We start from the raw sequence: 22,395 nt of genomic DNA on the forward strand, positions 1-22,395 counted from the left end.
TGGTGGAAACTGCAGTGCTTAGACTTGATAAAACACAGATGCTTCCATGTTACTCCATCTTTGAAAATAAAATGTTGAAAAGGAGAAATAGAGTGAGCATATTAAGCTCAGCATACATAAAACAGACTTAAGTACACTGACATAACTAAAGAATCCACTGATAAAAGTGTTCTGCTTGGTACAAAGCTCTGTTTGTTTCATTTTTTTCAGTTACTGTTTGCTATGCTAACTCAAATACTCAAAAATGTATTTAAAGAATAACCACAGACAATTACCAAAATTTTCAGAGAAAAGAACAAGAGTTGTTAATTAAAAGAATGTAATTGCTTTTTAAAATATAACAAATTTTGCATTCAAAATTCTTGCTACTCTTAGTCAAAGGTAGCTTTGCATGAAACTTTTAAACTAAACAAAAATATAACCAGGTTTATTTATATTCTGATTTTTAATTAGAAAATAGAAATTATTCCAGATTAATATTATAACTAAAAATTGGAGGTAAAATACCTAAATATTAAAAAAAAACTGTTATAAAATCTAGATACAGTGTGCTATAAAGAAACAGAACTACTGCTTCCTACAGAGCTATGTTTATGTCCCTAGTCCCACATATGGCCTGCAGTATTTCTTACTGGGCAAGAATGAGTTCTGTGGGACAAAACTGGACTGACCTGGGTGAGAGTGCACTAGTTGACTGGCTGATTGCAGCCAGAACACATAAAAGACAGATTTTGCCTGTTTCTTTCAGGACAGGTACTAATTAGGGTCTTTTGCCTCTATCCAGCTCCCTGTTTTCATGAAAGTGACAAAAAGTTAATTGGTACTGCTATCCCTCTTCCAAAGCTGGTTTAAATTATCTGAAATTAGATTGTCAATGAATGGCAAACAGATGGATGGGAAGCATGATCAAGTACGATTTCTTTTCTTTAGTATCACGTTACACAATAGACAAGCAAAAGCCAGCTTGCATGTTTTACATTTTTATACCTTGTAAGAGGAAATAAGGAATGTGAGATCATGACCTTATTGTTAAGAAGTAAAACACATTTTAAAAATATTTGCTATTTAATTTCAGGACACACATTTCTATTGCATATGCTAGTTTGCTTCACAATCCTGCTAATCTCAAAGGAACTATTTATCTTCACACACCACATATGTTTTAAGTACCCCAATGGGAAATATTATTGGAACTACAGCATTTATTCACTATCACCATGAAGATCATTATCTGACATGCATCAGGAAGCTTCATTCTCTCATGAACAAAAACTATCCCAGTGAACATGTTAAAGAAAAAAAAATACTAAAAAAAAAAATCAAACAAACCACTATGAAGCAAAATAACACCACAACTCACACAACAAAACCAAAAACAGGCTGAATTATTTGTCAGCAATCAATTACATTCACCCTGGATGATTACTGAAGGCAAAATTCAGGTTTGGTTCTATAAGAAGATGATTTTCATTACAGACACCACACTCAGAAAATGCTCTACTTTAGTGGCTGTGGTGTGGAAACGGTGAATCAGAACATAAAATGAAAGCACATGCACACAAGTGACTTCCACAGTGTATGAAAGCTGTGTTAGAAGATGAATGGAATAGCCTTTAAAGAGGCTTCCAAATGTAAAACAATTGGTAGATGCACTCACTGGGAAAGATGAAGTAAATTCCATTTCTAACCTGAATGTGAACAATACATGCAGAGTATTTAAACATATTTAGTACTTTTGTTTTACTTGATTATGAAATGGATAAGACCAGATAAATTAAGAAGATTTAAGATCAAACAATGCTGTACATGGTAGTCCATTAGTGACTTGTCCTTTCTAAGAATACAGTTCCTTGCTTTTCTAATGGCATGGATTACAATGTATGTAGTCAAGATAGGTGATTCATGGTAGAAAAAAACATACTTGATATCAATGACTTTGTTAATATTTTTCTCACTTTGTACATTTAGATGAATGTTAATATTAAAGAGAAATTCAGTACAGGTTTTGCATTCACAGAGTACATGTATTTACTTTTAGCCTTTGGAGATGGAGGAACTTCTGGGGACAAAACACAAGACTGATGTTCTGCACATTCCAGTGGACGTTCCTCTGAAATACTTGCATTTCCTGTTTCCATGTATTCTGCAAGTTAAAGATACAAATACACTTAAAAGACTGAATTAAGGGGGTTTATTTCAAGCAAAAGCATGTTTGCTACTTTGTTTTTCATTAAAGGCTTTTAAATTTTTCATATTACAACCCTGTAATTATTCATAAACACTGCTGCAAGGCAATCATTTGTTGAAAGTACTATAAAACAGTATAATGGCCAGTCCTCTAATCTGTGGAAACTGCTAGAGAAATCTCATTGTAGGGGTAATGAGATGAGACTATCCCTGTGTTTTTCTTGCCTCCTTGAAATATCAACATAACTGTTCTATTACATTATTACAATTAAAAGAGACTTTTATTCTAAGTTTGTGGAGGTTTTTTTTCAAGATATTCAGGATGCTCACATACATACAGACATTGATATTGTTAATCCAAATACTCTGCTTGCAGCATGGATATAGTACATGAGGAAAAAAAAGCAAACAAAAAAAAAGCAATCCTGAAAATTTAGTTTAAAATAGCAGTCGAAAAAACAGTGTACTAAAATTTCTGGTTTTCTTCCTCAAAACTTCCCTTGCCCCATGTTTATGACACTGTTCATAATACCAGAAAAGCATGAAATAATGAATGCTAATCTTCAATTTCATTACTGTTCTTTTCTTGTAAAGATCTACATTATTTTCATGTGCTTTTGTACATAAGCTACATCAATGGAAGACCAAAACCTTAATGAATTTCAGTGCAATAATAAATAAGAAACTAATTTATGCAATAGTAGCATTTTATTTTATTTTATTTTCAGCAGAGCAACTGGTTCTTAGTTTTGGCAGTTATTCTGCACCTGCACTTTCTTGAGTTTCTGAAAACGGTTTAAATAATTTCATTCTGATACCAGTAGTAACCACAATAGGATATGTCGCAACACACACAGCAGCAAAGTACAATAGCATCTTTCATCAGTATCACACTGGAGGACTAAGGAGCTTCTGGGAAGTGACATCTCCCTGATTTAATTTCTACAGTCTACAATGCACTTGTTTAGCTTGCTGCTACTCATGATTAAATAACAAATCCCAAAACCCAAATACAATCTGTGATAAAATAGACATCTGAGAAATTGAAATTGGAAACGGCATAGAACAGCATGCAGTTTCAAAATGCTTTGCAGATTGTTGGGGTATTTAAAAAAAAAAGTATGATTTGAAAGTGCCATATATTAAGTTTGATGGTTGGCAATGGTCCCTGGCATAATCTGTCATAAATTTCTTCATATGAAAATGGATCCTTATTTTGTGTTTTTGTGGGGGTCTGAAAGCAAAGAAGCAAAGATGAGCTGTAAGAGACCATGAGAAAACTAGCACCATGACAAAATGCTCTGGAATGTTTTCCAGCTCTGTCAGCAATAGTATTTGTCAAGTTAATGTGCAAGATGAAGAAGAGATATAAAGGAAGCCAGACCCAAAGAAAAGTAAGAGAAAAAGGAAATTCAACTCTGAAAAATGTTTGCTTAGTAATTATGCAACTTTACAAAAGGAAATGTAATTCTATGAGGTGAATGCTACAATTATTAGATCAATACAGCTATGATTAGGAAAGGAAATGGAGGGGATATTGTGAATAACTCTAACCTTGCTGTCACATAATCATACAAGACTGTGGTTTTAAAATAATTCTCTATTTTTATTCTTTGTCAGGCCTTCCAGACCAATGCACTTACCTGCTGGAGGCTAGTTCTGAGGAGGAAATCCCAAGTTCAACATGTCTTAAATACTTACTTTAAAAAATGCAGATTTTCTTCCAGAAAACCTTTACAGCTGGCCCACACAAAGTACAGTACAAGAGGGGTGGCAGCATGCCAATGTTGTGAGGGTACAACCCTTGAAACTTTGGGCTTCTGTGGGATTTCTAATTTGGTTTTATATTATTGAAAGTTCTACCAGATACATACAAGACAAAGACAGAGCCTCAGCTGAAAGAGGCTTAAGTCTGACAATATTGTCAGAGAAAGAGACACAAAACAGAGATAGGGGGACTCTGTCAAGAGCCAGATTAAAAACACACAAAAGCACTGGATGCTTTCACCAATGGCTGAATTCTATTGGAAAATAAAAACCCCAACTATTTATTTTAATCATTATTTTCCTTTGAATTAAGTATAAGCTCCTTTCTTTTGTTTTTATACTTCACTTCAGCCACACCATGGAGTAGACTCATATAGAGTTCTTCCTAGAACAATTTTTCCCTAAGGAGACCAAAAGGCTCTTTAAAATCCTAAAAAAAACAAAAAGGGCAAATTTGATCAGAATAAAAATCTGAACACACCTTTTCAAACAGAAGACTCTCTTAACTAACTAGATCACAGAAATAAAACTTATATAGGAAGGAACCAGTCCCCTCCATTGCCAATGTCCTTTCAGGGGGGTGCTTACATCTCCTTCACTCCACATCTTCCTGAAGGGCAGCAATCTTCAGAAAACCCTCTGCCCTCCCCCTAAGACTCTTCCAGAACCTGTCTGAGGATTCTGCAGCTCCATTGTGTCCCACCCCAACCTGGAAGCTCTCAAAAAGCTCCTCCCAAAACAGCTCACTTGCTCCCAAGGGAAGGAGGCCACCTGAGTCTTCATGACCCAATTCCTCTTCTCTTTACAGAAGATGCAGTAGCAGGAAACTGACTGGTAACTACCATTGTCAGGTGTGCTAAGGTGACAGATGAGCTGTGATGGAGGATGGCTCATTTCAGTCTCCTAAATTTCAAAGGACAATTTCTAAATTATTCAAGTTTAACTTAATCCCAGAGAAAGCTGAAATCAGTAGATGTTTTTGTGCTTGTGTTCAGGAAAGAAAACAGAAACAAGCACTGAAGTACTATGATTGTGAGATAAATAAGGGTGCAGCTAAACTTTCAGTCTCAACAAAAGCAGTTAAATTAATTTGTGAATGCAGTTAATGCTCTACAGCCTTTGTACAAGAGCCTACTGAAGAAACTGAAAAGTCCTCAGAAAAACAAAATAAAATGAACCCATAAACAAAAAAAATCCCCAAAACAGCAAAGGGGAATTGAGATCTCAATTATTTTCATCCCATGCAGCTGTAATTAAATTCTTGACTGAAAACCTATTCCATTCCTCCAGTGAGGGTGGCCTCCTGCACTCAAGGGAATGGAAGATATACTTGTCCACAGAAAGAGCAGGAGAGAACAAGAGAGAGAATACATTAGGAAAAAAAAAAAAAAAAAGAAAAAAAGCCAGTGCTAATGACACCAAAGATATTTAAGGAAAGAGGAATAGAAAAGGAATAGAAAGGAGTAGTGGTTCTGCAGCTCCCTATTCATTTCCCATTTATGAATAATTCGGTAACAGGTACAAACAATGTTAGTTTTCTAAGCAGCTTCATCAGAAGAGGGGAAACAGTTTTCCAGTGCATCTCCTTCCATACTGTCTATGCAGCAGCGTTTACTGGGGCTCATGCCATTTTTCATCTGTTTATCTACTATCTCCTTTGTTTCATAGTAACGAGAATTCTGTTTCCCGAAATAGTAAAAGAGCAAGATTCTAATAGAGAGCATAGTGGGCTGTGGAGAAAGAGTTGAAAGATGGTGCAGCTCGCACCTGCGTCACGTTCACATGTGCTAAAACTAAAACACAGCTGGTTGGTTTAATTTTAGGCCTACTAGCCTTGGCAACATCCCTTTTATCTCCAATGCCTAATTATAAAAGCCCTAAGTGCCAGTACTGTTAACTGCTTCAGCACTGAGTGCTGTTGTTCCACTGCACCCATGAAATGCATCCAGTAGCCTGGCCTTGCTTGGCACAGTATCCTAACTCTACCCCCTCCCAGTACATAGCACATATACAGCTATTTCTTTCTTAATATGTTAAGAATCCAAACTCTAATAAGTATTTTTAATGAGTTCAATGCTCCTCAGATCTAATGAAGACAGGGAAAATTATGAGATATACAAAAGAGAGAGAAGTAAATCCTGAAGCATCATTTCTATTAATTCCAACTATAATTACCAGGCAGTAAAAAAAGGATTAAGTTAGTGGCCAAACTACCACAATAGCTTACTCAGCCTTTTTCATGTTGCTCTTTTAAGCGATATTTTAATTTATTTTCCTTCTATCAGGTTGTGTGCCAACATCTCAAAAAAGATGGCAGGCTTTGCGAACACACAAAAAAATTTTTTTGCAGAAACTTCTCTTGCTGTTTTCTCAGGATAGTAAGAACAGATGTAAAATAAGGATCACAAGAATGCTAGGATCACTTCTAAAACCTCACGGGCAAAAGGCCTTGTTTCTTTAAAATTACAATCTGTAAAAAGTAGTTTTCTAAATATTCTTAAAAGAGGGAGGACAATTTCTATCCAAAATTCTTAAATTCTGGGAGAGCATTTATTCACAAGTGGCTACCAGCCCTGCTGGGTTTAGTATCAGCTCATGTTTAGTGTTACTACCTTCATTAACTGCTTCTAAACACTGAAATTACTTTTATCTCCTTCAAAGTAGTTTCTTATAAATATTCCCAGATCTAACTCATTCTCTGTATAAACATTTCTTTCAACTCTGTTATCCCTCTGCATAACAGGCCCACCTGTAATACCAGTCACATTATTTCTTTGTCCATTTCTGCCAGCCTGTCCATAGGCATCTTTCAGTCTCTGTTTTATATTTTGAAAGCTAATGTTTTGTGGCAGGGAAAAAAATCTATGCTATGTTAATACTATAAACTGTAAAGTGACACTCAGAACAATGCAAGGGGGAACCAGTAAAAATTAATGAGAATGCTTAGTGATAAAATCTTAGTCTATCCTGGCAACAAGGTGAAAGAACAAATTAACTCCACTATGTCTGCATAAAGCACAAAATTAGCAAGAAACTTAAAAAATCTGCCAGTAACTGTCTGGCATCATTAATTTAATTTCTATTTCCTATAAGTCTACATGAAAGAGCCTTGTAAGCTGCTGTAGACAACCATCTGAAGACAGCAGCCTTAATGGGAATTTATTTGGAAGCCACCAAATCTCTCTTAGTAATTGCCCTTCCTTTGCCTGGAATTCATTATGCACTGAAGTCGAACTCAATTATAGTACAGTCAGGATTCCAGAAATTCCAGTGATTCACTGATTTTTCAGCTACAATAGGATAAATACCCATACTTCAGTGAAGAGTATACTCAGCTGTCTTTTTTAGAGGAGTGTAGGTCAACTGTATCATCAATAGTGCTAGCACTGAATCCTGCTACTCCTGACTTTTTCAACTTCAGTTCACAGTTCAAACTTTGATGGATAAAGATTCAGTGAACATCTTGATGATGAAAAAGAATCTACGTAGGCTCCCCAGGGGAGTTCTGAAGGGACTCCTCAGGTTGTCTTAAGACTCAGAATGGCATCTTTGTAACCATTCTTCACTCTTGCACACCACTTCTGATTATAGGCAGAGAGCAAAAATAAACAGCTGCTCATTACAAGATAGTTTCATCACACTAGTAAGAGCTGAAACTTCTAAGCAGTCATTTTTATACTTCAGGGCACACTTTTGAAACAGACTGCACGTCAAAGCAACAAAAAGAATTGAAATTAATACATTTATTTTTCTCTGTGTATGTGGTAAAGACTGAGGGCAGGTACTGATCCATTAACGAGAAACCCGTGAGATGGCATTGGGTGCTTTATTATTCACAGAGCAAGGGTACTCTGAAAAAAATGTTCGTCAGTGGAGACTGCAAGGTCATCACACTAAGGAGAAAATGGAACAATGAAGAGATAGTAAAATTAGTTTAGGTGGTGATGGGATTTTATGATGAATCGTAGATTAATACCTGAAGGATGTTTGATTTTGATGTCTAAGAAAATAGGAGTTCTCACCAACCCTTTTCCTGCCACTGAAGAAGTTCTAGTATGACATTAACCCTCTTTTCTTCTACATGGTACTATGTTCATGCTGCAGCTCTGTGAGGACTTAAAGATTGAAGTTTGAGTCTGGCTCAAATTAGAAACTCCCTTCTGCTGACAGGGGAAGCCTATGTCCTCCACACATCTCTTCCTCCCCGCTTTTCAATGCACTGTGTAGTTACCTGAGATAGAGGCAACTCTGAGACCTGAATCACACAGGAGACAAGCTAATTAAAACTACAGAAAGTATATTTATAGATTTTTAATATTGTTTCTCATTCTTTTATATATATAATAAATATATATTTTGTATTCTACCAGTTCATGAACTGAATCGAGTCACTTTGAAGTCTCATGTAAATGGGAAATATGTAAGAGAGATGTGTAGGTGGAAGTAGGGGAGGAGGAAGGGGGGAAGTGAGGGAAAAGGCAAAGGAAAATAGGAAGGGAGAGAGGGAGACCTCAAGGCAAGCTGTTAACTGGTTCAGCTTTAATATGAATGTGCTCCTTACAGGAATACCTCTCCGACAGCCTGCAAAATTTTCATTATACTTATAGAAGCTTTGTATCTTCAGTCCATCATCTTACTGGAAACCTTTACGGAAGCTGTTCAACTAGTTTGGAAATTATTCAGGAAAGAAATGACACAGTATGGCCACATGACCTCATTTTCTCTAGAAAATGTTCTTATAAAATACAGTTATGAGGGAGCCTGTAGCATGAGCTGGTTCATGTGCAGAACCAACACTGAACTGATTAAAATGGCTTATTTAATGGTGGGAATAATCAATAGAGATGAAGATGCAGCACTGATACCTGCAGGGACCTCCTCTGTCAAATGCACTTAGTGAAAGGCTAATCTGAAAATGCAGGGAACAGATTGCACAGAAGAGAAGAAATTATGCTTAACACTGAATTATGTTCTATTTCATGTTTCATCACTTTACTGCCATCTTCTAGAGCAGAAGATTGAAGTAAACAATGAACTTCCATCAACCTGGCACCGTAAAATGGGAATGAGAACAAATGCATGTACAAAAAATTGTATTATTTCTCCTATAATAAAAAGAAATACTGCCTGATTTTTTTTTGGTTTTGGTGTTGTTTATCATGTTGTTGTTGTTTTTTTTAAATTTAAGGAAATTGAGCAAAATATAATGAAATTGTTTGAGAAATTGTCATCATCTTTCAGTCATTTAGTTGCTATTTATGAACAAATCAAGCATTTCAATCTTAGGTAATCATTACAATTTAATGGAACTGCTATTGAAATATTACAGTATGCTATGGTGTAATGAAGAATGTAAAAAGACTAAGTATAAGTGACACACCATGCTAATGTCAGTGGCCCACAAAAAAGAAAGGCTTTACTCTGAAATTCAGATATTAGACAACTTATTTTTGTTCAACTAGTCTTTTTAAATCAAAAGACTGCTCCTTTATGTAATGAAACATGTTAAGAGTAGAAATTACTATATACAACCATATTTCTCTATTTTCTCTAACAAATGTATAATTGAATGTGGCTTACCTTGAAGTAGAGCTGCAATTTGGAGAGACTGCTGAGATGGATGTTCTTTAAGTATATCCAAAACTGTTCTACCCAAACTGTCCTTTATGTTGGTATCAATTCCTGAAAAAGAAATGGATCTGTGGTGGAATATTTAACCCTAAATGCTTCGGATTATAAATGTGCTATATCAGACTGAATTATCTGACAAATTCAAACCAAGTGGTTTTACAACTGCATTACAGCTGAAGTAGAGGATACATTTCAGTTTAAAGCTTGAGTAGCCTAAAATTCACATGCTGACATGGATGTTTTTTATGTTTCCACACAATATGGGGATATAAAGTAACCAAATTTGGGATTATTTTAACAGATTGTTCCTAAGGAACAGAGAGCCATACTGAAAAGGATATTTTGTAAAATCAATACATTATTTGAATGTTTCTCCTACATTTCTCTCCAAACTCCAAATTCATTGGGAACGTTCTAGTCCATAGTACAAGTATGTGCTTTGAGAGCAAGACTGAAAATATTTTTATCTGTACGTTAATAAAGTTGTACTGCATGGCAACGTTTTCAAAATTCATACCATGAATAGACTGAAATATCCATGTGTAGTATACAGGCACTATGAACAGCCACGGGATTTCCTCATGGACTGTCCATACTGTTAACAAAGAAATGGCTTGCCTTAAACTGTGAATTAAGTTTGAGAATTGCCCTGAATCAGAACCTGTTGTGTGTGGTACTTGACTCTCTACCTTTGCCTTGTAGGAGTTTCCTTGGAAATTTTGCTTTATGATAAAATACTCAAGTTGTTTTTCCACTTAGATGCGCTTTCATAAAAAGTAAAGATATGAAATGTCTTAGCAAACAAAGTGAAATTCTTCTCAGGACACTAAACAGAGAAAAATGGAGAAAGCAGGATTTAAAAGGACACTCTGAAAGCGTTCAACAGAAAAGGCTGCAATTACAGTAATTTCCTAATCCAATGCACAGTTTCCTAATTTGTTTTGTGAGAAACACAAAATTTTCTCTATGAAAAAAACCAAAATATTACTGGGCTATTTAGCAGTGGCAGTTGACTTTCAGAGGCCAGACACACCAACTCTCATCTTTCCTTTGTAGTAGCTACCTATAACATCTTCTGACTCTTTTTGAAGAACTAAAAAAAAGGGGATTGTTAGGTATAAAAGGCAGAAGGTGGGGAATGTTGCAGAAGTGCAGAGCATTTGGGGTTGAAGGAGTTCACAGTGAAGATTCTACTCCACTGTCTTGACAATTGTACACTGGTAGAGGCTGTAACACATTAATCTGAAAAAGGTGAGCCTTTTCTGTGGTCTAAAGGACTTCCTATGTTTGTGTGATGTTCTCCAGTCCTTCATTTTTTAGGAAATAAAAGGGCCTTGCCTTTTTTAGGGCAGGTGAAGATCCCTTTCAGCCTCCTTCTTTTTCATCCAGACAGAAAAGAAACTTGGAAGGGCCTTTTTTTTTTCTGAAAACAGGTCTGAGATCAGGGATACACTAGTTGAGATTCAGCTGAAGAGCTGTGATTAGGATAAACCTTTTTTTGCAATGTATGAGTAACACCACAAGAACTGATAATAAAGACCAATGAGATCCCTCAATGTAATAGAAGTACACAAATCTACTACTATTTCTAAGTACTTTCATTCTCATTGGTCTTACAATTTATCTGAGAAGAGAGTTATCTAGATGAGTAATTTACCTACAACAGTTCTGAAACTTATTATGCAGTGGATGGGTTGTTTGGACTTTATATCCCTGTTCTTTTCTTTCAGGACAAATGCAATTCTCAAAGACACAGTGCCTTCCCTTTTCTTCAAGGCACTCAGTTTATCCAGGAAATGAAGAAGCAGGCAGAATGGTATGTTGGCTAGGAATAGCTAACTGAAGGAAATAAATGTGAACATGAATCCTGTGGTCTCTACATCAAAGAATATTCTTGGCTGCCTTTCAGAGAGAAAAACAAAATTTTATGTAGCCATTTTGTTCTCATAATACATTTATTCTCAGAATACAGTGGCATACACTGAGTCATATATGGAATTTCTGAGTCTGAACATCACCTTTGTTCTCTGTGTATAGCAATTTCTTATTCTAAAAGAACACTATTTTAATGAGAAGTACATGTGATCAGATTTGAAAAGGCTGATAAAGATAAAAGTAATTCCAAAAAAAGTATAACCAAAACTTAAGGAGGCATACACCAGATTGTGAAAATTAAGGGTATTTGTTCAGTGTTTCCTGTAAATCAAATTTACCTGTTTCAAGCAAAATGCGTACTACCTCCACCTTTCCAAATAGGGCTGCTTCATGCAGGGCACTCCCTTTTTCTGTCTAGAAAAGAAATATTGTGACATTTAAAATATCAATTAATCTTTCTGTAAAGAATACACTCGGAAAATAAGTATTTATTTTTTCCCCTATATTTTAACTACACATAAAAAACACTGAATGGGCAAGAATAAATACTAGAATACAAGCTTTTTTATTATTATTCAAGACGAAAACAAAAATGCTGTCAGTTTTATAATAAAATTAATAAGTATATAAGAAAATATAATAGGAATGTAGTACAGCTCCCTGTTAACAAGCCTGGGTTTATGCAAAATTTCTAAACTCCTATTACAGGCAGTGAAAATCCAGTCAGTACCATCAGTGGAACACAGCTCTTCAGCAGGGTCAGACAGTTTACATGTGGACATCTACAATTAGATGTTTTAATGTGAAACTGATCATACCCTAGGTCAATTCAGTTATACTGTGAAAGATGTCCTAGGATATCCTGGTGTCCAGCTGCTGGTCCACTTGATGTTCACATTTGATCTGCCTCACATCTGCCTCATACAGATGCCTTGAATATCCTAGGGCACCCCCAACAGCTTTTGATGCCTATGCTTATGTCATTTAAATTCTACCTTAGATGTCTGTGAATTTGATTTTGCAGTTTTGACACAAAATTCTTTGTGAGCAGACTTTTGCTCAAATAAAATTTACAGTACTAAAAAAAACCATTATCTCTCTTAACAAGCTACATTTCTTACTGCTGTTACTGAAAAATTTGAACAGAATAGCTTTCCATCCAATAGCATTAGCGTTAGCTAGAGCACTACTAGATCTCACTGAGTATCTGACTTACCTCCTTTGTTTTTCATAGTAAATTAGATTTTGAAATTATTTGTGAAAAATGTTAAAGGTTTTACTGCTTGAATTTGGGGTTTTTTTTATACCTTATCACGTCATACTTACTATGGTGGAAAGACCTTAAAGACACACACATACAAAAACCAATTCTGAAATCAAATACTAATTCATTATTAGTTGTGTCAGAATGCATCAGAGTTACAGCAATGCAATGACAGGATACTTAGAATTAATCAGAGATCCTTAGATGGGATGTGAGCCCACTGTAAGTGTACATATGTCCCATCAATGCTTAGTACATGGAGATATAAAGTAGAGCATGCCCATCTACATCTACATATCACTTATACTAACAGTATAACAGAGAGCAGAAGGAAGTCAGTAAGAGAATATATATACAAAACATATCTCAAAATAACTTCTAATATTTCCACTTTCAGAAACAATCTAGTTGAACATTCCCAGGTTTATTTGGAACAATAAGACTAAATATTTAGATTTACTTAGAGGTGGATTCCGAATCTTTTACTCAAACAATATCTTCAGGATACTTCCAGTTAATGCAATTGACTTCAAAATGGGATAACTCTGCAATGATGGTGCAACCACAAAGGTACACACAGAGATTAATGTGCAGCTTGGAAATTTCTGGGAATGAGAAAAATTCTCAGAAAAGTCACAAATAGTTATAGTTCTGATTACTGAAACAGGCTTGACATCAGCAATCTTTAAAAAAGCCTCTTATCCTCTTGGTGTCATATGGCATTTCCTTTGGACTGACCACTTACTGGCATGACTATTGGGTGGACCTGGCACTACTAAGATGGAGCTCTCTCTTTGAGGAGTGTTGACAGCAGGTCAAGGGTTGTGGCTCCCTTCCTGATCACTACTGGTGGATCCACACCTGAAACGCTCTGTTCAGTTCTGGGCTCCCCAGCTCAAGACAGAGATGGAGCTACTAGAGAGAGACATTAAAATTGCTAAGGGACTGGAGCATCTCTTCTATGACTAAAGGAAGAGGGAGCTGGGACAGTTTAGCTTAGACAAATGAAGGCTTACAGAGTATCTCATCACTGCGTACAAATATCTGAAGGGAGGGTGTAAAGGCTAAGCCAGACTTGGTCATGTCCAGTGACAGAAGAGATAATGGGGAAAAACTGAAACACAATAGGTTCTTTCAAACATAAGAATTTCTTTTGCTTTGCAGGTAACTCAGCCCTGGTACTGGTACAAGTTGTCCAGAAGAGTTGTAGGTTCTCAGTCCCTGAAGATATTCAAAAGTTGTTTGGACACAGTTTTGGGCAACTTATTCTGATTCTGCTTGAAAACGGGGAGTTGGACCTGAAGACCTCCAGAGTTCCATTCCAACCTCAACCATGCTCTGATTCTATCAGGGATAAGAATTAGTGATGTATACATCAACAATGAAATCCACAGAGGTTCATTTGTTAGATGAAGCCAGAACACTAAATTTTATTTCTATGAGATTGAATTGCAGAGATGAAAATCAGTTGCACCTTGATTAAAATTGTAGATATAATTCTGTACTAATAAGGAACATTTTTAATGGAAAAAATGGACTACATTAGTGACAACAATTTTCTATTGCTGTACCATGATCTGAGACTGAGAAAGATCAATGTTCTGGCATAGTGAATCAACAGCTTTGAGGACAAGGAACAGGATCTATCCTCAGATTACCCAGCTAAAGGGTGAAAAAGATACTGATATGATAATTGGCATGGGCAGCAGTCTTTCCGTTCATCAAAATTCCCCACTGGAGAAAAGGTAAGCAATATTTTCCTTGATGAAAGCACAGACCTTGTAAGAAATTGAATTAAAACTAATATGAAAAGAGAAACTTCCTGTAGATGTATAAGGCAAAAAATCTATCTGGGGGCAATTTAAGAACCAGAAGATAGCTCTGCTATGCATAAAGGGAGTACAGAAACTTAAGCCACCTTTACACAAGTAATTCCTAGAGTTAGGAGAGGAATCCAACCTTAAATGCCATTTTTCCCCCTTATATACTTACTTTCTTCCTTGATGATACTTCCTGTCATATCAGAACATGATCCTAAAACTCTTTACAGACATTCCACACTGCCTTGTATTCTAGGGCAGTCTATGCTTTATAACTCTGAGCTATGAGACAGTAGTAATGAATGTCACATCCCAGAAACAAGATATATATTATGAACAATTTGTTCAAAAGAGGAATTTGAAAGGCACACCATATGAACAGTGCAAGGATCTGTACACTATAAAAGTGTTTTTCTGAACAAGAGGGGAAATATTACCATGAAACTGAACTAAAATCAACCTGAAAATATGAAGAAAGCACACTTGTAAGATGCAGACGTATAATCCTGCATAAGGTGTCATGGAGATGAATGATGACACAAATTTTAAAAGCGCTAGGCAGGATTTCATGGTAATAATGAATAACTAACAAGTGAATCAGATCCCTCGACCCAAAAACTATCCAGAAGGCAAAAATGTCCTTGTTACCAGACAGTTCAGTTACCAAACTCTGCTTTAACTTAGAGGGAATGCTGAACCTCAGGATGAACAGGGCCAAGAGAAATTCTGACTGGCTCAGTAGATATATCTCTCTTTGTAAATGTCCATGTAGCTTACTACTTGAAGGTAGAAGTAAATTCAGAATGTTTTTCTCTTGTGCAATAGAACATTTACACAATTCACGAGGATAAAAAATATAGTTGCAAATAATTTCTATATATTATTTAAGATGTGCTAGAACTTTTAGGTAGATCTTTTTCACTTATAACAGTGTACTTGTACACTAATATATTCTTCTTCTCTATACTACAGCAAGCTAGCTTAAGATTTATAGATAATTTTCACTGCTTTACTTCCTGAAGCTTTCATTGCCTTGGATCATATTTTCCTGGCAAAGTAAACATTACCATTATATTTGGAAAGTCTTCCCCGATCATACTTAATACAAAAACTGCTGGCAATTTTTCATGAACAAAGTGAGCTAAAGTCTGCTTGAGTTTGCATCAATGGATAATATATCGATTCTCTGGCATAAGTTTTCTGTATATGAGATACAGAGAACTAGAGCACAAATTGTGCTAAACATGTAATAAAACAGTCCCTGCCCCTGCTTATTACTAAGTGCAGGTACAATGTCACAGGTGGATACATAAACTAAGGTAGGACAGAAGGACATCATCAATAGGCATACCAGAATACCCAAGTCACCTTGGTGTACAATTTGCAGCCTCACAGAGAAGCGCCAAGGGTTTTAATAATTACACATTTTCTTTTAATCATGTAAATATGCAAGAGCTTGTAATTAGGTCACTTGTCTAGTCCTTATTCATAGGCAGTTTGCTATAGCTCTGACATGGATTTCAGACAGAATCTGAAGGACAGAATGGTAGCTTTACAAATTTCTTAATGGAATTTCCTCCATATACAGTGGGAGCAAAAAGGAAGGGGCACAGCTTTTTGCAGAACTACCAGTGACAAGCAGTGGAAATTGCCGTCATTATTGGAACAGACAGGGAAGGCAAACAGGGATAGATGAAACAGAAGGGGCCAAGATTTTAGGGTATTTTTAATTATTAAACTACTGTTTACATGAAACATACTGAACTGTGTAGGATCTTGATTTACTGAAGGCCCAAAATCTATCATTCAGTCAAAACCTGCTTATTTTTCATATGTTTCAATTTAAATGAAAACTTCAAAGCATAAAGAGATGGAGCAGATTTGGATTGCCCTCTCCTAAATAACTCTGGATTGAAGGATAGTGGATAAACCTAGAAAATTAATAAAATATTTGATTGGTTAAAAAAAATTAAATGCTGTCTTTTATTCGCCCAAATTTTTCCTGTGATTAAAAGTGCTCAGGGAGTACAGAAGAGAAAGAAAAGATGGCTAAAGTAAACCTCCCGTTTAAACAAATACATCTTTAAAATTACAGAGTGATACAAGACAGGCTACTCATATTATCATTGCTAAACACTCTGAGAGGTCTTTACTGGTGATAAACTGAATTTATTTAACACATTTGAATGTGTACAAAATTGTTTACCACATAAAATAATACTTTGTAAAATGTTCTTTCTCTATCAGCAATGCAGATCAATTTAATTAATAACAAAATAGCTGAGTTTAGTTTTAAGTGACAGGCTGATAATTTCTGTTCTCCTCAATTTAATAAGCTGCCAGTAATCATCAACAAAATTTTTCAGAGGCTATAGTAGTAATAAATTAACAGTAGGTACAGAGCCAAATTACCAATATGCTAAGATGCTAAATGAAAAGGAACATATTGATAGAAAATATGTATTCCGGCAAGAAAATAAATAAATGATATTTCCTTATGTCAAATAGGACAAAACCAGAAGGAACAAGATAACCTAGTGCAAAGGAAAAAAAAATAAAAATCACCCTGTCTCTGAATAACTTCCAAAAAAAATAAATCTAAGAATATATATCAATTAAAAGCAATTAGAATAAAATTATTTTTTTTAAAAAATAAGCCCTATAATTTTAGTGTAGATGCCAAAGAGATCACTATTATTAAAAAAACCTTTCATTTCTTAAAAGATTGAAAAAAAAATTGCAGCCACTGTATTTTTTAAAGACCAGTGAAAAACTTTTAGTATAACTATAGATAAAAATGGCTTAGGAGAATTCACAGCAGTGCTAAAATTATCCAGATTACATAAGAGGAAGAACACATTTCATAAAAACATTGTGTAATATTTTGCCCTCATGTAACCATCAGTTTGGAAGTTGCTGTGACAGAGACCATTTTCCTTCAATTATTCTATTTCTTAAATATCAGTTCAGGCATCAGTTTCTGAACTTTTCCTCATTCATTTGCTAGAGATAAAAGAGAAATTTTATGTTCAGAAACATGTGTTTGAAAGTTCTATGTTGCTGTAGCATTAAGCTTTCCTAGAATACTGAAGATGTAGTAATAGTAAAAGAAAGATAAAAAAGTGAGCTGCTTACATTAACCTTTGCAAGTATCTCTCTTTCTAGTAAAGAAATCAAAATCAATTAAACTGAAATATTGATGAGTGGCAAATTCACAAGCAGACAAATCACACAGAAGTGTTTCACTTTAAAATTGTTTGAAGCAAGTACCAACACTAATTCAAAACATGCAAGAGATAATAAAGTAGTAAAACAATTTTACCACATTTTCCTTTGGAAGACGGTTAAGAATGTCCACTTTTAAGCCTAAAATACACTAATATTTTTTTATTTGCTTTGTTGTTTTGGTGTTTTTTAATCTGTCTTTTCTTCTTCCACTTTCAAAAAAGAATTTTTCTCTTTTTCTTCTGTTTCTCAAGAAACATGATCTTGATGAAGAATCCAGAAATAAAAGTGTATGGAATCGAGGTCCAATCTTTCTATATAAAAGGGAATTTTGTGTATAAAGGAGTTTGATTAAATGCACCTAAGGCTTGAAATGGATATAAATTTTAAAGTTTTGACAAAGTTTGCAAGATTTGTTCACAGATTGACAGAATCTTCTGAGCTGGAAGTGACCCAGAAGGATCAAATGCAACTCTTGAGTGGATGGCCCATACAGGGATTGAACCCACAACTTTGGTGTTTTTATCAGCAGGCTCTAACCAACTGCTAAATGGTAGAGAATGTCTGAATGTGACTCTAAAGTAGATGTAATTACGTTTGGTTGCTTGCTTGCTTTATCTGAAAATAGATATAAACTTGAAACAAATTAATTCAAAGCATATTTTATACAAGAGAGAGACAGAAAGGAAGTTATTTCATATATGAAGATGAAATCCACTCTTCAACAAACATAGTGCTATCAATCAAATCAAGAGAAATCATAAGATTGAGGTAACATTTCAGAACACATAAAAGAATCCAGCACTCTGTAGTTAAAAGGCCTGGACACCTTCCAGTACAAAGAATTGAACAAAAAATTCACTGCTTCTGTACCTTGTGTCTCTTCCCATCTATGTCTATTTTATTTAAAGTTACCCCTTAAATGTCACTACAACTTAGAGTGCAGAAAACTAGACACACCAAACAGCTGACAGGTTGGAGTCAGGAGCTGCAAGAGTATACTGCTATAGAATTTTCTTTTAGATCTATAAAACAAGTGTTTAGAAATTCAGAAAATCAAAATTGTTACTACTTACCAACTTGAGTTTTGAATGGAATAATTAGAGGAAAATGAGCTCTCAGTGAAACACTGTTTTAGATTGCTGTGACGATGAATGGCCATAGCTTTAGAAAATCAGCTTGTGACCTTTACAGCCACTGCTGTAGAAAATATATTTATATACAGGTACATGAATGGTTGACATGATTTGTGTATCTACATCTCTCAAGACACCATTAAAACATGCACTCAGCTTTGAAGATATGTATCTTTCTTTTAACACATTGTTGGAGTTGTCACCTTGCAGCATTTCCAACTAAGTAAATGCAAGTGTATTTTAAAGGAAAAAATATCAGGGGAGGGAGGGAGGAAGGAAGCAAGGGAGGAAAGGAGGAAGGGAGGAAGGGAAGGAAGGAATTACACACTAACTTGGCAGCTGACATCCATTCCAGCCTCCAGAAGCACCTGTACAACAGCTTTGTGGCCATTACGAGCAGCAAGATGCAAAGGGGTGTGTTTTCTTGTATTACAGTTCATCAGATTTGGATATGCTTTGATGATCATTTTTACAACGCGCAGACGTCCATAAAGTGCTGCCAGATCCAGAGGTGTTTCCAGTTTGTTGTTTCTTATTGTGGGGTCTGTCAGCTCTTCTAGCAGAACAGCAACAACTTCTGAATGACCGTACTGAGCTGCACAATGCAGTGCTGTTTCATTTTCATTGTTCTGTTAAAAAAAACCCAAAAGCTTCAGAAATTCATGTTTAATCCACAATAGAAATGCTCAGTATCTATAAATTGCCTCCATGAGATCACTACAGAGGCAGGGTTTGTAGTATAATGTATGGTAATGTATGTTAAATGCTTCAAAATTACTCCACTGAAATTTTAATAATAACACATTAATACTTCAGCTTGTGGCTCTCAAGCAGATGATCTCCCTACGTGTCTACATTGCTCCCAATCCATTTTAACAACATGTCCCTCAAAACCTTGTAGCTCATGATATGCCAAAATCTGTAACCTTCCTTGATTCAGCTGTTCCTGAAATTATGTTTGAGTCCTTCTCTTAAAAATACTCTGACAGTGAAGTCTCTCTTCTTGCTTTTGCTGGTTTGGTATCACAGCTGTTTGTTACTAGAGAAATAGAATTACGGAGAAAAACTGTGCAATGCAAAGGTATTAGGCACAAGGTTAGTTTCACGTATCACTATACAAAGTTACTATCCAGACAACAATAAAAACTTGCAAGACAAAATAGCACCTGTAGAAAGACTTAGAATCACATAATTAGAATTATGTATGTGTTCTAAGGCATGTGAGTATGTGTATGCTGTGGACTGAACGGGTTTTTGCTTTGTAAAACAATGACCCCACCTCCAAGTGTTTCCAAAAACATTACTCAATAAACTTAATAATAAGTATTGAGAATAAGGATCATATTTTTAAATTGTTTTCTTCCAGTCATGTCTGTGTACTTGCGATGCCAAAGAGTCAAATAACTTCAGGCAAAGAGGAAAGAAATAGTTTATTCTCTGAATTCTGTATGTCATCTATATTATTAATATATCACATGTAGACTTTACAAAGCTTTAAAATACACTAGACTCTATAAATTGTAGAAATATGTACATTGAATGCCTCTTCTGATAAATTATTTATAAAATGTTGTGACAGTTTACTAATGTAAAAGTACAAAACCAAAAAGCTAATGTGCTTATTTTATTTATTTTAAATTATTATTATAAATAATTTAATGTATATTCAGGAAAGATACTAAAGAAGGGTAGAGATATCATTCTAAAGGAACGAAAAGTGATAAATCTGAACCCATAGTTCTATTTCTCATGAAGTCAGCTGAAGAAAGTTCAGGGGACAGAGAACTGAAAACAGAAAGAAACAATTGTTTTTTGAAAGACAGAAAGAGTCAGAGATTCAGAGAAATGAGGCTTTGGACTCTTACTCAAAAGCTAGCTAGGATAAGAATATCCATGTTGCACAGTAAAAACTAGAAAGGAGGAAAAGGGAAGATCTATTTTTTGGTAATGATGTTTCTAATTCTGTAACCCAGAACTCAAATTTTGGGTTTGTGATTTTAACAGCATTGCTGTCATTTTCATCTCTTGCAATCTAAGATGACTCAGATGAACTTGGGAAAGAGAAGAGACAGATCAATACATTCAGGTAAATCAATGTTGCAGTCAAACTCATGGGGTGTCTGCAACACCACACAAGATCTGAGAGACTGGAATGTGTTTCCTGCTAAACTGCAACGCAGAGGCTGGAGAACATCCAGGTGGAAAGTGAGAAGCTTCCATGGCCAGACATGGCTTGATGACTGGTAAGTATTTAGATCATTGTGCATTATTCAGACTACCATGTGGGCTTTCCTTATTATACAGACCAGAAATTCAGATTAAAATATATATACTGTCACAATACTATATTGCTGTTTTATGTTTTATCAACTACCTGAAACAAGCTTTTTGTGCTCTAGTGACTTCTAATACATCTTTTATATAGGACTGGGCAAAGCAATTTTCTTATGTACAGTTCTATGCCCACAGATCACAAGTAAAGTTTATTAACATTTATTTTTAATTTTTTAATATTTCATGGACAGCTAGATGAACAGGCAATTGCAATGTGATTTGGTGTAAAATTAAGTATGAGAATCAGATAATTGCACACAAAATGGACCATTATGGTAATTTTTGCCTACAGTTACTGTATTTATATATCTAATGGAAATAGTTACACAAAAGTTATATGTGTTACTATATTGACATTCTGTGAGGTAAATAACAAAATCCATGTTTACAATTGTGACCATCTGTCCAATATCTGCTTACGTCTGAGGGTTTTTTCAAGAACTTATGTATTAATTGAACTATTTTGAATCTTGTGCCAATGATCTAATATTGTAGCTTAAAAGTATTCTGATTAAATTTTCAAAGAAACATAAAACTTAAATTTACCATGGCCCTTTTCTCAAAATGTGATGGACAGATACAGACACATGGAGATCAAACAGTCCAAGTTGCTGCTGCTGAGCAGCAAACTGGAAATTGCTCCCTCTGGATAAAGAATATCCAGCTGAATTTTCACACAAAGGCATATTGGATGGAAAAGTACATTTTAAACAGCTTGGTGTACAAAAGTAAACAAAATGTTATTATTTTCAGATGCATATTGTTGAACATTTTTCAATGATTTTAATTTGCTGAATAAAGGCTACATTTCAGTTCATGACCAATCAAACTGATAGAAAATTAAAAAGAGCTATGTATCACTGAAATAAAGTAGAAGACTCCAACATGGGCAAACACGATAATTTTATTACCTACATATATGGACTCAGAACAGGCATTGTACATACTCTATTATCAGAGCCGAAAGGTACTACCTAATTAAAATTTGGTAATAAAACATTCTTCCTCCTTCAAAATGTAAATTAATCAATTCAATTCAGGTAAAGAAGACAAAATCATTTTACCTCCAGAGAGTATATTAAAACTTGTTTAATTGCCCTCTAAATTTATCGAGGAGAGGAGAGGAGAGGAGAGGAGAGGAGAGGAGAGGAGAGGA

General features: G+C 35.2%; 1 protein-coding gene across 6 annotated transcripts in view; it reads right to left on the reverse strand.

Annotated features, from left to right (window-relative positions):
• ANKS1B (ankyrin repeat and sterile alpha motif domain containing 1B) overlaps positions 1–22,395 on the reverse strand; it is a 409,682-nt gene that overhangs the window by 331,973 nt on the left and 55,314 nt on the right. For 5 of the 6 annotated variants that reach the window (XM_015627528.3, XM_015627530.3, XM_015627525.3 and 2 more), the window contains exons 4-7: positions 19,238–19,534; positions 11,799–11,874; positions 9,535–9,636; positions 2,033–2,143 (exon numbers count right to left, since the gene is read on the reverse strand). In XM_015627528.3, coding sequence (XP_015483014.1) covers positions 2,033–2,143; positions 9,535–9,636; positions 11,799–11,874; positions 19,238–19,534 — 586 coding nt within the window. Of the gene's footprint in view, positions 1–2,032; positions 2,144–9,534; positions 9,637–11,798; positions 11,875–19,237; positions 19,535–22,395 lie in introns of those variants that run through there. The other variant, XM_019006671.1, reaches the window with a different exon arrangement.

Source organism: Parus major, chromosome 1A, assembly GCF_001522545.3.
Source record: "Parus major isolate Abel chromosome 1A, Parus_major1.1, whole genome shotgun sequence".
Taxonomy (NCBI): Eukaryota; Metazoa; Chordata; class Aves; order Passeriformes; family Paridae; genus Parus; species Parus major.